Below are 16969 nucleotides of genomic sequence, written 5' to 3'. Positions count from 1 at the left end.
AGTTCAATCAGAACATGCTTGACGAGTTGTGTTTGCAGTGGCAGCGGAGCTGAACCCTTTGTTTACACATAGAGGTCTTTATTGTGTTATTATTGTAAAAACGGTAGCTGTGGTTTGCTTTTTATTACTCATTGGATTTTTTCCCCTGCTTCCTATACATTCCAAATTCATCAAGATTTTTCATTTTGCCATGCTCTATATTAAGATCTTGGCACAATTAACTGTATAAATAATAAATACTGGATTCTATTTTCTAATGTTGCCAAGTTGTTTGGAAATATTTTTTCTAGAAAACGGTAAAAACACACATTTTCTACTTAAAAAACAGACAATGAAATAATTATCACTATACATGGTTGATAAGATGGAAAAATCTATCTTCTTTATTTTAAATAATTACATCATTGTATAATTATTTTTTAGTTTTCACCATCTCATCATCTCTGTTTTTGTTTATCCATACAGGAATAGGAAGTGTGTTATCTGCTTAGGAGCTTTTCTATTACCGCACAAAGCCTCTTGTCCTCATCACCACCATATTTCATGTGCAGTTACGTCAGCCCTGTTTTGTATCAGACACACATCCACCTCCAACCCACTTTCTCACTCACATCCCTTCCCCCAGCTTTGTCTGTACACGCACGCACACACACGCCATCATCACCACCATTAGACCATGTTGGGAAACGGTGGCCTTGAACTTGTCTAGCTCCTCCCCCCACCAGTTCTCTGTTAGAACCACCAACCCCCATCGCACTCCTCCATCTTTCCAGCTGCCTCTGAATGCAGGCATTCCCTTGGCAACTGTGGTGGTGCCTGCCTAGCAACCAAAAGGCTCTCACTCCTTCCTATGTTGCTTATGGCATGGGGGGTTGCAGACTGGGCTGGATGAAGACTGATCACAGACAAAAGATGTCATGAGTAGCTTGTTGTTGTTGTTGCTGTTGTTGTAGAGCTGGAGTGAGAGAGAGACAGGGGCAAAGCCTGAAGAATGGGCCTCTGCAGCTGCACAGGTCTGCTGATACCTGTTTAACCTCGCACTTTAGCACTGCAATGAATTTGCAGAGGTCATATAATTGTAATGTCCCAGCTCCTGCCTCATGCTTGCTTTGTGCTTTTGGGAAAAATTGATCAGTTGAAGGTGGCAGGGCTCTGCTTCAAACACAAAATTACACTGTTGCTTATTCTGTATGTGCAGCGTGCGATACTACAGGAGGCACAAAGGAGGAGACGACCTCTGTAGTAACACTGCTGTGAATGAGTGAATGAATGAATGAACTGGAGTCAGTGATCAGCGCTGATAAAGACACTTGGCGCCACCTGGTGTTGATAAAAAAAAAAAGAATTCTGAGGATGAAAATAAGAATGTGTTAATGCAGACTAATGACTTTCAGCCAAATGTGTTGTAATTTCACAGACAAATTAATAATTTTAGTGTATTCATTGCAGCTTTCTGGCATCCCACTGCCATCAGAGTGGAGTTCACGTTTATCTGCAGATTTGCTCTTTCCAGGTGTTAATGTATTCTGAACCTGTATCCTTCACTTCCATATCAGTCTCCACCGCAGCTGCCTCAAGCCTAAAAATAGCTTTCTACTGCTGACGTGATAGATGACTCATGCAGAGTCTCACTCCTCTCCCTGCATCCACCCCTCTCTCCCGGGCACTGTCAGACACCCCTCTGTCCCGCCGCAGTTCAGTAACCTTACTTAAGTAAGAGCAGACAGACACCGAGGAGTTCTGTACATTTTTATAGAATTTATTAATGTAAGGAAAGCCAGAAATTAAATTCAAATGATCTCACTTTAGCTGAAAAAAGAAACTTGTGACCATGTTCGTGCTCTTGCGCAGTGCACCTCCCCAGTGCCACACCTACTGTAGCTCTCTCTGCCCGGCTGCACTGAGTCTATGATGTAATGCAAAGTGAGGTTAAAAATGCTTAAAACATATTGCATCTTGATGGTTTGAAATACATGTGGCCTTTAGAACAAATACAAGCCAGTAATGCTTAAGTAATTTAAAGCAGACTAAGAATATCTCTCAGACTCACCAGTCTCCTTGGATAAAATATATTTTTATTTTCAAATACAATTCACCTCAGTGACAGGTGTGTACAGTGATGATGACAGTGATTTCTATGTACCTTGCTGCCATAAGATAAACCAGAAACAGATATAGTGAACAAAACAAAACCACAGTACACAAAAAAAAAAATCATATTTATCACACATTTAACACAAGACAATGTTATACACAACATATCTTGTACTGAAAGGTTAAACAAATGTATATTGTCTCACATGTGGACACGTGTTAATGTTCACATTCAGACTGAGGTGCTACACATAATGACTGTGTGCATGCTTAGCATCTAACATGTTCTTCCAGTGTTTGTTTGTGACCGAGGTGTTCAGAGCTGTACAGCACGTTTCAACTCGCCGGAGATCAGCATGATCCGAGGACACAATGAATCACTCATGAATCACCTTTTAGTTCTTTTTTGTTACTGAGCATGATTTTAAAAATTAAATGTCTTTGCTGGTAGTGATGTGCTGACCATCATGGAGCAAACAGATCACTAAACTAAGATTTTTCCAGTGAAACTGGTGTTAAATTTGTAATTTCAGAGCTGGCTGTTTACACTGGTGCCATGCTGCACAGTGGAATAATCAGCAGTCTGTGAGATCGATATTCTGTAAAGATTTGAGGTGAAATCCGTCTGTTGGCTTTAGCCTGCATTTGATCCTCCTGTGTTCTGGTTTTATGCGATCTTGGAGAGCAGCTGCTGAGAGAAGAGCCTCTTGAGCTGAGCCACTTCCTGAGACAAACAGCTGATCTGCGACCTCAGACTGACGTCCTCTGTCGTATACTTAGTGTCCCTGGAGTTCTGCAGAGAGGGTGAGGTATAATATCCAGAGGACGGACCTTGATACTGCTTCCCAAATCCACCACTGGCCTCCTCCCTGGACCAGGGAGCCTGACTCTCTGCCCTGCTGTCCCACCCTGCCTGTTGGTGGTTCCTCACCTGGATGTTTGGCTCCACTGTAGCTACAGGTGGTCCACTGTGTCTGTTATCAGAGGGAGGAGACATCTCCCCTCCATCACTGCTGCCACTGGGGCCTTTGAAGCGGAGCTTGTGCGGGAGGCTCCTCAAACCCTCAGGTGAATCTTGTTTGTTCACATACTGACCCTCGTTGACCTCCAGGGGACAGATGTGGGAGTCGTAGTCCTGCTGCTCCTCCACCAGCTCCCTTGGAGAAGGCCCACCACGTTCGCTGAATGCGTCATCAAAAAACACAGGGCTGTTTGAGCTACATGAGGTGGAAATGCCAGACTCCTCGGATACACTGTGACTTGACTGAGGCCCGGCTCCCCTCTGTCCGTAGACGGCAGCCTGCTGAGGAGGGTGAGGGTGGATGTGGTGGGTGCTGACATTTTGCTGTGAGTTGAGGTATGAGGGTCCATCAGTGTGAGGCTGGTAGTAATGTGTTGTACTGGGTGGCGGGTGAGCACAGAGAGGTGCAGAGAGCGGCAAGATGGTCACTTCAGATGGGTCCTTGACCAGACCGAACCGAAACTTGAGGGCCAACAGCTCGGCCCTCAGGCGAGCGTTTTCCTCCAGCAGACCCAGGACCCGCCTCTCCAGCACCATGTCATTGGCTCGCCGCTTCTCTCTGGACCGCTTGGCTGCCTCGTTGTTTTTTCTTCTCTTGTCCCAGTAGCCTTCATCTTTCTTCTCGTTGGGGATGAACTCCCGTTTGCGGCGTGCGCTGTTGCCGCTGTCTTCATCACAGCTGCTGCCAGCCTTAGCTTCGCTGCTGGCGAGGCTCTCTTTGTGTTTGAGGGCAAAGGTGCGGCCCAGGAGGGTTCGGGCCAGCTGGCTCGTGGAGGTCAGGATGGAAACAGCCTCATCACTGAAGGACCCAGCCCCACCCAGGGGCCTGGACTCCAGTCCCTCCACACCCCCTAGTGAAGGCGGTGACAGGTCCTGGATGATGGCTCCCACAGTCTGACCCGTCATGTTCAGTCACTTCAGGGAGCTGCAGGGTCTGCTGGGAACTCACTGATGGTTGGAAGTTCAGAGTGAAATGCGCTATAATGGCACCACCTAGTGGTGAAAAAACACAAACACATAATGAGCTGAGGATTTGTTTACAAGGTTGCAAAACGACATTACATCGCTGCCAGTTGAATGTTGTAATGTATTTATCAGCAGGAAGAGGTTTTAAAATAATAACAAAAACTTAAAAAACAATTCTCAGATTAAACATGTTGACGAACATTTCAGACAGATAAAGCCATGCTCCAATCTAACCATGCTCCAGCTTCATTCAAAAACTCTAATTGAATCTATATTTCACCAGTGAGATTTTAATTCATCATATGTATAGCGGCCACTTCACTGTCCAAACAAGAGTAATTAATAAAGAGTCGTTTGAATGTTTTATGGTTAAAAAAAAAAGTGAAAGATCCAAAATGTTTTATCATTCATTTAGGTTTTATATTTTATTTTTAGAATTTGATTAAGGGTCTAATTATTTGCAAGCCAGAGACCAAACCCAGGCATTTACAGTCAGTCACAACCAAGATGTTTTCATTAAGCCCTGAATCCTGAATAGATGCCTGATGAGCCCTGAACAGTTTGTTGTCGACATAAAAGAAACCTTCTCCCATATTTTATCCGATAAGGGATGATAACTGTAAAATATTATTCACAAACCTTCTTAAAAACTATTTAACTAGCTTCCCTCTCACGGTTTAAAACAAACAAACAAACAAACACACAAAATTAAATCAGTGATAAATCTCGTGCATAGGGAAAAAATGAAACTATAAAGGAGATTTTACTTACAAATCAAACAGCTGCTGAAGTCTCTTCTGAAAAGCTCTTCAGTCAGAGAGAGGAGACATGTGGAGCTTCACACGTCGTCTGGATGTTTCTGCTCCTCAAAAGCTCCGCATCGCTCTCTGTCGTTCCTTCCCCCCGCTCATCGGTTCAGCCGGGGTCGGATCCTCACCCCGCATGACCCCCCTCCCTCCTCCTCCTCCTCCTTCTCCTCCCCCTCCTAACGGGAAAGCCAGCTGAGTCAAACCGGCGGAGAAAGACAGAATAAACAGCAGCAAAACCTGAGCTGCTTTCAAAGGTAATTTCAAACAAACAAACATTAAGCAAGCTTTAATACAGTTTAAAATAAATTATAAGTCAAAGCCTATGACCGTAAAAATTCAACAGACTATCTGAAAACGTGTCAAAGAATAAAATGACTTACAGTAAATATACTGACCTGCCACAGTAGCTGACTCACACTGAGGTTTACACTAGTTTCAACAGATTTCATTATAAGACTGTAAACAGACTTATATTATCTTAGTAATGCGTAGTGTTTCTGTCTCTGTGTGCAGCACTTAACTCCATAAGTATGTGAATAGTTTTAATTGAGACAAATAAGATGACAGAAATCAAAGTTATCAGGATGCATGGCTGTAAGTCTACAAAACTTTGTGCCAGTTCATCCGGTCATCAGCAAAGTTGGTAGGATTCATCCTCTGGGGATCATGAACATCTGACCAGAATTTCATGGCAATTCGTCCAAAACTGATCTAGATATTTCAGTCTGGATCAAAGTGATGGACTAAAAATACACCGGCACTGCCACACCTGGTCCAGCAGGACAGCACCATATAAGGCATTGTATATGCCTATATGTCCTTCAACAAGGAATTCATTTTTACAGTTGTTGGTCTACCTGGAAGTGTTGCTTTTATTCAGTCAGGCTTTTCTGTGACCAGATCATGTTGTCTTCACTCACACAGTAAAACAGTGGAAGAAATCCTCAAAAGCTGTGTAGTGTTACAGTCTTTCTCTGTCCATTACACACACACATACACATACACACACACACACACACACACACACACACAAAGGCTTTAAACAGGTCAAAGTGATCTTAGTAAATTACACAACATGTTTGACTCAGTTTAACAGTTTTAATTGGGCCACTAATAAATCCACGAGAGCTTTCCCACTATTTATTGGTTTTAACATTTGAATTTGTAACACTCATCCGATGAGCTTTAACTCACAACTCACAAGATGAGCTTTAACTCACAAGACTCAGAGTCTGTTTTTTTCACACATGTATTTCAAGCAGAGAAAATGCATTTTATGATTTGTTGAATTCTATTTTATGATTTCTTATGATTTTAATAAAGATGATTGACGATCCTTTCAAAACCCGCAACACTAACAGGTTTCCTTTTTTTTTTTTTTTTTTTTTTTTTTTTTTTTAATACGTCACTGTCAGATTAGGTCATGTAGTTTACAAAAGCCTCTGTGCACAGCCGTCATGGTGGCTTGAGTTGTCCTCATTTGCTCTTTGCAGGTAAGTACCCATACCGAGCAGTTCAAGGTAACTCAGTTACAAAGAAAAATGTGTGTACGTGCACCCTTTATTTCTGTTAAAAGAAAAAGAAAAAAAAACACCACCTGCACGATAAGAACATGTGATCATATTTTAATTTCCATCACATTAGATTATCAGACACACCAGTCGCTACTGTCAGAGACCAAACATGTGAGGATGTGTAATGTCACACACTCAGTGTGTTTCCACTCTTTTCAGAGACCGATGGCCTCACTTTGTAAAACCAAAAGAAGCTGATCACCGTGTCACTGCACCCGTGAGCTAATCTACAAATGACATAACCATGTATTGTAAATGAAGAATGTAAAGACAACCGTACAGAGAGAGTGAGTCACTCAAATGCCAGTAGATAGTGTGAATGGAAAAGAGAGCTGTTATGTAAGACACAGAGAGAAAGCGAGAGAGAGAGAGAGAGAGAGAGAGAGAGAGAGCATGTGAGGACTGTGCGGTGCTGGAAGTTCAGTTGGGGTGAGGTTGCACAGAAAAAAGGAACATTGTTCCATGAGCGATCTGCTGGACAGTGATACTTCCTCCCCTCACATGAAAATGCTTCACACTGGCCCTCTCTATCTCTGTGTCAATCTCAACAGTTTCTTCACAACAAGGCAACAGTTAACTTCTCATTCTTTAATTTATGCATGTACTGTACGTCCTCTCTGGACCATTTAGTAACAACAATGTCACTATTGACCTGTTGCTATGACCTTGACAGATCAGTTTGAACACGGTGTTTGGCAGTGACTTGCCGTGGTGTACACACAGATCGGGGGGGAAATTCTGAGAAAAGAAAACTGTACTGCTGTCCCGAGGTTCAGCCCAATGAGCTGCCAGCAAATTAGCTTAAATGAAACATTGTGATTTCAGTTCATTCCTCCTTTCTTTTTTAAGGATATCTATTCAATGAAATGCATTTTCAGAAATGTTGACAGCTTCCAGGAGCATGGGGTTTTACAGCAAACAATATCTAATGAAAAAGTCATTTTTTTAACTCCTAGAAATCCATTTTATTTTCTACAGTGGTGTGTCATCTTCATGATACATAATCTGATACTTCTTGAGAAATAATTTTACAAGAAAACACAAAGATGAAGAGTCCACAGTCTTGCAAGCAGCTCCATCAGGCTGCAGTACTTTGAGCTAAATGCTGACGTCAAATGCTGTTCAGCATTGTAACATGCTAACATTTGCTAATTAGAAGTAAACACTAAATACGGTTATGGAAATGTCATGAAGTTTGCACATGCTTAGTCCATCCAGGGCAATGGCCCTGAATGGAAAGTCAGGTGATCAAAGTTATTACAATTCATCCTATGAGGGACATGAATGGTTTTACTAAATGTAATGTCAATCAATTGTCGACACATTTCACTCAGAACCAAGAATGTTACCAAAGTCATTAGGACTCATTGTCTGCAAACCATAGATGTCTGTATGAAATGTGATGACAATCCATCCAGTAGATGCTGAGATATTGCAAACACCACTAACATAATAAAAAACGAGAATGTAGGTTGAGTTAATTTCACCTGTTTCCACTTTTTTTTTTTTTTTTTTTTTTAAAGTAACTTTTCCAAGAATCCCGAAAAAGGTTGTCTGCCAGATTTAAAAAGGTTCATCTGGTGGATGTTCTACTATATATATACACTCATAAACTAAAGGGTGAATAAAGGAGTATGTAATAAGGACACCTAAAGAGAAAACAGTCTAGTATCTCACCACAGCGTGTCTTAGCACAGAAACGACTTTGTCACTCTTTCTCTGTCAAAATGAGGAAGACATTTTCCATGATCGGGTTAAGTCATAGTGTCTCTGGTACAGTCATGTGTGTGCCTGTACAGATTCTAAACTAACTCACCTTTGAACATTAGCTCTTACCCTCCATGTCCTCTAAAGTCCCCATGTGTTGTGCTGAACGTTGGTGCTGTAAAAGATCAACAATGGCTACATCACTGGACATGCTTCACTGGCAATGTGTCTACTCTGTACCATACATTATGTAATTGGAACATTGTGCAAAATATAAAAGCCACTATATATATAAGATTTACAGGCAAGCTAGTGAAGATGGATAGAAAAGTGAGAAACACTGAATATAAAGGGAAAAATCTATAGGGCACCTTTAATAGAAAACTGAAATACACATTATTCTTCTTATAATGCTCTCTGAGGCCAATTCACATCTAAAACAACAATTAACAATAAGAACGCCATTACATTACAGATATTGCTGTAGTAGAAAGATGAATGACTGAGCAACATTTCATTTATCTTTATTGTTTTAGATGTCAGTAATATCTGCACCATGGAGGCTATATAAACCTCCTATAGATTACAGAGTGGAACAATGTGTGTGTGTGTGCCTGTGTGTGTCTGTGTGTGTGTGTGTCCATGTGCTTCTATGTCTGTGAGGACCAATTTACTTTGCTCCGTCTTTATTTCTTCACAGGACTGTTGGACAGTTAAGACTGGGATTCAGGGTCATAGAGAGGATTAGGTTTAGGTTGAAGTTAGGAGTTTAGGTTACCAGACAAGCAGACTGTAAGATGCATAATGTGTTTTGTTTTGGGTTTTTTTTTTTTTTTTGTTTTGTTTTGTTTTTTTTTGCTTCAGCCACACATAAAAGTCAGGATATGTCAGATATCTGATCCCTGAAATACACATCTTAGGTTAAGACTCAAGTCTTGGGGACGCATTTTGCCAGTGAAGGTCCTCAAAAGTATAGAAGTACAAATATGTGTGAATGTGCATTCATGTGTACGTGAAGCTTCATTAGAGCCTCGAATAATGACGGCACAAAGTAATTGACTGTCTGTGCACAGAATGGACAGTGGCCTTGTTTGACTTTGTGTGTGTACGCTCAAGTTCAAATCAGGAGAACTATCTCTGCCCCCTCTCCTCCCACCTCTCTCTCTCTCTTCCCCTCTCTCCCCCTTTTCTCTCTCTCTCTCTCTCCCCCTCCTTTTTACATCCCTCGATCCACTTGGACTCACAATCCCTCTCAACGGTCTCAGTACTGCAGCGGCTTTCACCACTCTAATCCTCATCCTGTTTTCGGACATCAGGCCAAGATTCCCATTATATGAGGTTGTGTAATCGCAAACAAACAGTTCAGTCAATAATTCCACGCACGCATACTAAACTTACAGTAATATACATTGAACTAGTTAAACCAAACACAGACAAGTTTAACTACATTTAGAAATCCTTATCTCTCCTACCACATGGAGGGTTGCCAGTTTGGCTCTGTCCATGAATGTGCAACCCCTACAAAATTCAAAAGTAGATAGATATCTCAGTTTGAGGGTCGGTATCAGTGCTGTCCTAAAGTAACAGGGTTTAATAATGCAGAGAAAATCCATTTATAGATGCTCACTGAAGGGGCAGAGCTCCTAAAATATTAACACTACAATATTCAGTACACTGAATGGGATCAAATTGTACGTTTCTCTTGGACAGCCTGCGTGCAGGAGTTTAGCAGGTGAACTGAGGCGGCTGTGCAGCGTAAAAGATGTCCCTGCTTCTTTTCACCATCGATGATGTTTCTGCCGAGGTCACACAATGTTGCCATTCACAGGATGTTACAGCGTGTCTTTGCCTGCAGGACGTGGGGAAAGAATGCAGTGTTGGAAGAAAGTGAAAGGACAAGAGTTTGCATAGAACTGACTAGAACATAATGTTTAAGTAGCTGGAAAAGTCTGTATTTTGAAATCAGTTCTCAAGCCTTGGGTGTTCTTTTTTTTTTAATGCATTGAAACAAACTTATTTTTGAGAGTTTAAAGTATTTTCTCTTCCATGTGCACAGATTAAATTTGAATGACTTCAGACCACACAGAGTCCAAGGAAAAGTAAACACAAAAACACACTATTCATGCAGCAGCTAGTAAATGAGGAAATGAAATAACTTAACAGCCTAATACACAGCACGAGTGACATTTTCACTTCTCTATAGCATGCATAAAATTCCAAATGCACTACATTGCATTTCTTTTTTCACTTATATTGTTTTATTACCACTATTGTAATTAGGAGTGGATACAACCACAATTTCTTCTCTTCTAACCTCCACTTGCTACTTCTCCTATTCCTCAATATGTGAGAAGCGTCCTGAAATGTTCTCTCCATGGGTGAAACTCAAAGAGATTGATTAATCTGCATTTCTCCACAGAGGAAAACAAGAAAGAGAGAGGGAATTTAATTACACATCTGTCCTCAGCAAACCTTCCCCGAGGGGCTCAACATCCAAGTTTCCCTCTGCGTTTCCATGCTGATGAAAAATGGTTCTCTTCACTGCATCTGCAAGTGACAGGAAAGAAGGAAATATTTATCTCTGATAAAACAATCAAATTAAGTGGTTTAATGAGCTTTCTCCATTAATACTTTTTGTCACGCCATGGAGGTTTACAGAGGATGAAACTTGCAGCTCCACAGAACAGTTGTCACTTGCTAAAAGAAGACATGCAAAAACATTGCATTACTGGAATTGTTTATAGCACATGCTAGTCAGACTTTAAGCCCTGCCCCGGTCACAAGCATTATTATAATGGCCTTTGACCTTTTCGCTGCTGCTACCCTCTGGTCAGACCACAATATTTTTCTAAGTAAATATTTTATGTCTTGCTCATGCTGCAGGGCTTGTTTTGCAGGCTGTTAACACTTCAGTTATGCTGTGAATGCATGATTCCCTCATAATCCCGTCTTTAGCATTATGACATGATGTAAACAAGAAAGGAGGAATTAGAAAGTGGAAGAAGAAAGGGGATTTGTTTAAGAGTTTGATTGTTTGTTTTTTTCAGGGCACAGCAGGTCAGAACTCCGCCTCTGTCCTCGTGTCACCTCTAAATCCCAAATCACGTACCCTTGAACACTGCACTAAAATAAACTCATGCTGCAGATGGAGCCTCATGACCATCTCCAACCCGTTAGTGAAGTGCTGTGGATTTATCATCTGATGTGGAATATCATGCAATGCGAGCACAGTCCCAGTGGATAACAGATTATTAATGGCCAAGGAGTATATCTGTAGCACCGTTGTTATCATCAGGATTAGCTCATGTGTACATTTGGCTGTGAGTCGCTGCTGAAGCGTGTGCGCAGTGAGGTTGTTACTGGCTGACTTCTTTGCTCGCTTGTTATCATGCCATCCTGGATGAGCAGGTTTAAGAATCCAATCCTAGCCGTGATAGTACACCAAACAGGAAACTTTGAGTGGAGTTTGTTGCTGTGCCAAAGAGAGATTAATCACTATACCTCTAAACTAGTCCTCTAAACCTTCCTCTGGGCCAAGTAAGAACAAACAAAAAATTAAACCATTAAACCTTCTACAACCCTTTAAAATCTATTACTGCAGAACCTGTTAGAATTTCTTAAAGGGGTACTCCTGCAATTTATAGAGCCACTTTCATAAAGTTAAAAATCAAAGAGGCAGAGTCTGACATTTAGTTCATAATGTGGGTCTGAAGATCTGAGACCAGTAGTCAGGATCCTTCTATTTTGCATTTGTTTTGAATGTAATACTAGTTCTTTCATTATCAGCTTAACAATTTGAGTGAAAGGTTGGATCTTTGAAAAATGTACATGAACTTCAGAACATCTTTGGTTTGTCTCCCTCTTGCACTCAAACTGCATGAGCTCCAGAAATTTGTGCAAAACCTGACATCCCAGCATGATGCAACAGTTTTCCAAAGAGCTTCTTGTGGTGTCCCAGAATGCTTGGCTGTCTCAGTATTCAAGTGACCCCATATATGTTCAATGGGGTGGAGGTCAGGTGACTGTGGAGGAAAGTCCATTACAGTCAGGACTCCTTGGTCTTCTTTGGTCGTCAAGTAGTTCTTGCAAGGCTTTGAGGTGTGTTTGGGATCATCATCCTGCTGCAGTATGAATCCTTCTCTACAAAGATATGAAGATTCAGGATGTAGCATGTCTCTGAAGAATGGAGTGGTACATCTCTTTTGTCCAGATGCTGTCAATCCAGTGCAAGTGTCCAACTCCAGAGAAGGTAAAACACCCCCGGACCTGAATATTCCCATCACCATGTTTCTCTGTGGGTTTGATTCTCTGCAGTATGATTCTCTCTCCTGCTTGCCTTTTCGTACATACAGCGTTCTGCTACTCCCATAAATTTCAAGCGTGCATTCAGTAAACAGGATTTTTTTTCCAGTCATCCGCTGTGAAATGCTGGTATTCCTTAGCCCACCCCAAGCGTTTGTCCCTGTTTCCCCTCCTGAGAAGTGGTTTAGAAACTGTTACTCATCCTCTGAGACCACTACAAGACAGCCTTCTTTTGACAGTACTTTTGCTGATTGGACTTCTTTATTTAACAAATTCTGTATCTGGGAACTGATGAACCATGGTCTGCCCTCTTAGAAAGAGGAGAGAGAGACACAGCCTTGATTTAACACTGAGAAAGCTCCTCTTTGCTTAGAATAATATTTTGTCACAACATGCAGGGATAACGTGGGTCATCAGGCTTAGTGGAGTCCATGCAGCTCGAGTGCTGTGTTGTAAAAAAAAAAAAACTGCATGACATTTGAAACAGGTGCAAAAAAGAAGCTTGACTAGTGCTCTCAGACTTTTGGACTCCACTGTATGAGCATAGGCATGTGTTGCAAATGTTGGTAAGTGAGTGTGTAATTGTGTTTGCTTTTCCCTGTGTTTGTCTTTCCTGAGGCCATACATGCCTGTGCATGTGCCTATGTGTTTTTAAGAGAGAGAGAGAGTGAGAGAGAGAGAGGGAGCTTCATAATGTGATGACGATCTCCATCATCTGACATAATCAGGATGAATCAGTGAGCGCTGAGTTACATAAACAGATTCTCATCCTAACCTCACCCTCACCCAGATTAGAAACACTGCAGATGCAGCTGCCAACAGCCTGCTGATGCCAGCCTGCAGGCTCGAGGACTAGCATACTAACTGAAGACTGCCACCTAAAGGCCAAAGGCTGACATTACATTTGGTATTTGCATATTTTTGGACTCAGTAATGTGTTTTTAGATTTTGATTTATTCAAGAGCCGCTGCTTGAGTTTATCACATTACACTGAGAGGCAGTTTTACAGCATCAGAGCTCTTTATTGAAACTATGACATTGATGGCAACAATTAAAAGATTTTAAAGCACTCTTTTGAGAATAGAAAAACATTGTACAATAATATAGTATCTTCCTTTGATATAAAAGATCACTTTAATAAATATGCTGCTCATTTTTAGATGATAATAAACAATGGAGAAAGATGCGGTATTTACAGATTTGAGTTCTGTTCGATGAGAAAGAAAAAAAAGCATTCATATTTTTCTTAAATTAAAATTCTCCAAACAGACAAACATAAAGCTAGATGACAAATGTACACAACCCTGCACTTACTGTACAATCATACACTTAAAGTTACAATCATTATTATTATAGTAGTGGTAGTAAAGTTCTTACTTGAAAGGGAATTCAGACAAAGATATCAGATCATCCCAGCGCTGCTAAGCGGTCATGACTACGTTAAGTGAACCATGAGCTCCTACTGGATACACCATTATAACCCATGTTGCTCACATTTTTGGGTAGGTCTTTTGTTAGTGTTTAAATCTGCTGTGTACATGCCCATAGTGTGTACATTGTTTGTCTAAGTGGCCCTTATAGCTGAAAGCATCCTATCTTTACTACATTCTGGGTGTGTGTTCTTGTGCTGGTCTTCAGGGGACCAGTTTGATTTTTAGGCATCATGATGTAAGGACTAAGTCTCAGGGTTCGGATTACAATCAGATTTAGGTGTAGCTTTAACATGACGATTGGTGTGAGACATGTAGCTGTGAAGGTTATGAAGGTCCTCAAAGTCTTAGTCTCCATCGTCGTGGGTTTATGATGTCCGAGTAACCAGTCGGAGTTCATGTAATCTAAACTGAAAGGAATTAAAAACAAACCTCGACCGATTTTACACATCAAAGTCAGTTACAGATATATTTTTTTAAATTGTCCTTCATGAGTCATTTTTTGAGCAGTGGATATCAATCATTTCTTTTAAAAAGTTAATTTCATATGTTGAAGGCTTTTAAATTAGATTTGCGAACTTTGTCTTTCGAAGAAAATCAAAAAATAGATAATCAAAAATCTGATAATCAGATCGTCAGACTTCCCCCATCCAGCATGTGCCGAATGATTTGTGATGCGAACCGACCACTGGTTGTGTTGTCAGTTTTCATGGCCTAAGTATACCTGTAAGCCCATATTGTTTACCAGCCAGATGAAGTACAGATTTCCAGTTAACACTGGGAACATGTTAAGTTAATATCTGTGGTTACTGAGCCTCAGAATGGGTCAGAATACAAGGACCATCAAAGTGATCATAAGTTGTATGCCTTTCAGCTTCTTTGTTCAAATGCCAGTGGTTTGTGTGTGTGTGTGTGTGTCTGTGTGTGTGTGTGAGCTTCAGGTGTGTCTCTTCATGTGCAGAGCCAGGTGGTCAGAGCGGGAGAAGGCCCTCTGACACAGCAGACACTCATAGGGTTTCTGGCCCGTGTGCTTGCGGTAGTGACGAGTCAGCTCATCTGAGCGAGCAAATTTCCAGCTGCAGCCTTCCCATGAGCAGTGGTACGGCTTCTCCCCTGATCAATAAATCATAAAACCAATGCTAATTATCCAACAAATACATGACATTATATCTTGAGCTTAAATTCTCTTGCTGTCTCTTAGGTTTACCTGTGTGGGTGCGGAGGTGAGCCTTGAGGTGTGAGCTCTTGGTGTAGGTCTTGCTGCAGCCGGGGTATTCACAGCTGTGGATGGCGGGCCTCTTTTTCCCTGTGGCCCTTCGACCGCGCTTCCCCTCCACGCCAGCAGGGGGCAGCTGGGGTCCAACCAGCAAGGGCTGCTGGTGAAGGGGCAGATGACCAGTCATCTGGCCGTGGGTGTAGTCACAGAAAATGTTGGTGTTGTGATTGAAGCTGGTCATGTAGCTGTAGTGTCGAGGGTCAGGGGTCACAGACTGAGGTGGGGGGAACCTGCTGTCTGGGAAGTTCACCATGGAGGGGTGCTGCTGGGGATAGTAGGGGTTAAAGTCCCACGATGTGACTTTGCTATGGTTTCCTCTGCTTCCTTGCGGGAAGCCAAACTGGTCTACATTTGGTAGGCTGGGAACTGAAGTCCGACCTGTTTGGTCATCATTGTAACCATGGTGGTACAACTCTGGCTGGACTGTTGTGGTATCAGCAGTGGACAGGAGCTCCACCATGAGGCCGCCATTGTTCACCTGCAGACACTCCTGTCCCGTGAGGTCCTTAAACATGCCCGCCTCTTGATATGCCGTGTTTGGGTCGAGCTGTGGGAGCCACTGATCAGCGTTTTCCAGAGAGGGATTGAGATCAGGTGAAGGGTTGCTCAAGTCAGACAGCAGGAATTCAATGTCCCAAGATGCCCGGCTGTCATCGTCCAGGAGATCCTCTGTCATTTGTTGAGAGACCTGCTGCTGCTCAGAGCTGTTTGGTGACAGTTTGTTACTGAGAGAGTCCAGAGGGAGAGAGCTACCCTCAGACTTCCACACCTAGATGTTTTTGGAAAGTGTTAAAGGATAAGGTCACATTTATACAGATCTATCATTAAACAATACTCACATTCCCATATGGATGCTGTAAGGGTTGTTGGTTGTTGTAATTGTTGCTGCTGTCCATACCAGACGCAAAGATACCCTTCCTCCAAAGTAATTTGTCTTTCTAGTACTAAACTCCTACTTTGCTGCAACTTACATTCTAAGTGCATTCAAGCTCCAGAGGAACTAGAGCAGGATTTCATCAAAAATTAGAAGTGCATTCCTCCCAAGCAGCTAAAAACATGTTCAGTGCTACAGTACAAATCTTGAAGAACTGAATAACTTCTAAATACTAGAAGTTATTCACTAACTAAATACATGAACTGTTTGAACAAATTTTTCTTTTCTTTTTTGCGGTATGGTGCTTGAAATGCCTGCATAAGAAATCAACTTCACATTTCAGAGTGGACACACTTGTTCACCTTGTTCAATACTAACTGTAATAAAGAATAAGTTATGTGTGAAATGCACAAAATGACCAACACAGCAATACTCATTATACAAGGCAAAGGTAAACATTACCTTAGTGATATTCTCAGATATCGAATTATATTTATTACTCTGTTGCCATCTCTTTAGGTAAAGCCACTGGACATTATTCAAATCAATTAATTTTTTTCTCAGCGTAAGAATCAAAGAACTGAAGTCAACATGATACTTACTTTCATATTGTCACTGGAGTGAGCGAGGCTGGAGAAGGAGCTGAAGGAAGGGAGCACAGCCTGTGTAACAGCCATCAAGCACAGCTTTAAACCAACGGTAAAGTTTCGCTCGTCTTTTTGCTTTTGCTGTTTTTTTGTTTGTTTTTTTTAAGATGACCGTCTTACCCTCAGCTAACAGAGAGTCAAACCCCAGCTCACCAGGCCACTCATCCCAGTTACAGTCCACTCAGCACTGAAAGGCCTCAAAAACAGTTTTTTAAAGCTGCCTCCTTTTCTCCATCTCCCCCCCCCCTGCTATCTCTCCCTACTCTCGC

The 16969-nt window shown here is 41.7% G+C and overlaps 2 protein-coding genes across 5 annotated transcripts in view; both read right to left on the bottom strand.

Annotated features, from left to right (window-relative positions):
* The window catches only part of klf1 (Kruppel-like factor 1 (erythroid)), a 24508-nt gene extending 7539 nt beyond the window's left edge, over positions 1-16969 (bottom strand). Inside the window, exons 1-4 of one of the 4 annotated variants that reach the window (XM_041036430.1) lie at positions 16821-16969; positions 16656-16715; positions 15111-15948; positions 13476-15016 (exon numbers count right to left, since the gene is read on the bottom strand). In XM_041036430.1, the coding sequence (XP_040892364.1) occupies positions 14841-15016; positions 15111-15948; positions 16656-16661 (1020 nt within the window). In that variant the 5' untranslated portion in view covers positions 16662-16715; positions 16821-16969 and the 3' untranslated portion in view covers positions 13476-14840. Of the gene's footprint in view, positions 1-13475; positions 15017-15110; positions 15949-16018; positions 16272-16655 lie in introns of those variants that run through there. The other 3 variants (XM_041036429.1, XM_041036428.1, XM_041036431.1) reach the window with 3 other exon arrangements.
* LOC121180783 (nuclear factor interleukin-3-regulated protein-like) lies at positions 2056-4983 on the bottom strand. Its single transcript, XM_041036427.1, has 2 exons — positions 4853-4983; positions 2056-4108 (listed from the first exon to the last, which is right to left on the bottom strand). Exon 2 carries the CDS (start codon positions 4019-4021, stop codon positions 2762-2764), a length of 1260 nt encoding a protein of 419 aa, XP_040892361.1. The 5' UTR covers positions 4022-4108; positions 4853-4983; the 3' UTR covers positions 2056-2761.

Source organism: Toxotes jaculatrix, chromosome 4 (assembly GCF_017976425.1).
Source record: "Toxotes jaculatrix isolate fToxJac2 chromosome 4, fToxJac2.pri, whole genome shotgun sequence".
NCBI lineage: Eukaryota > Metazoa > Chordata > Actinopteri > Toxotidae > Toxotes > Toxotes jaculatrix.
Note: the sequence above shows the minus strand (reverse complement) of the source record. Positions and strands in the feature narration are given on the sequence as shown.

What these genes read in the sequence shown, in the direction of transcription:
- LOC121180783 (XM_041036427.1), bottom strand. Translation starts at nt 4,021, where the DNA reads ATGACGGGTCAGACTGTGGGAGCCATCATCCAGGACCTGTCACCGCCT.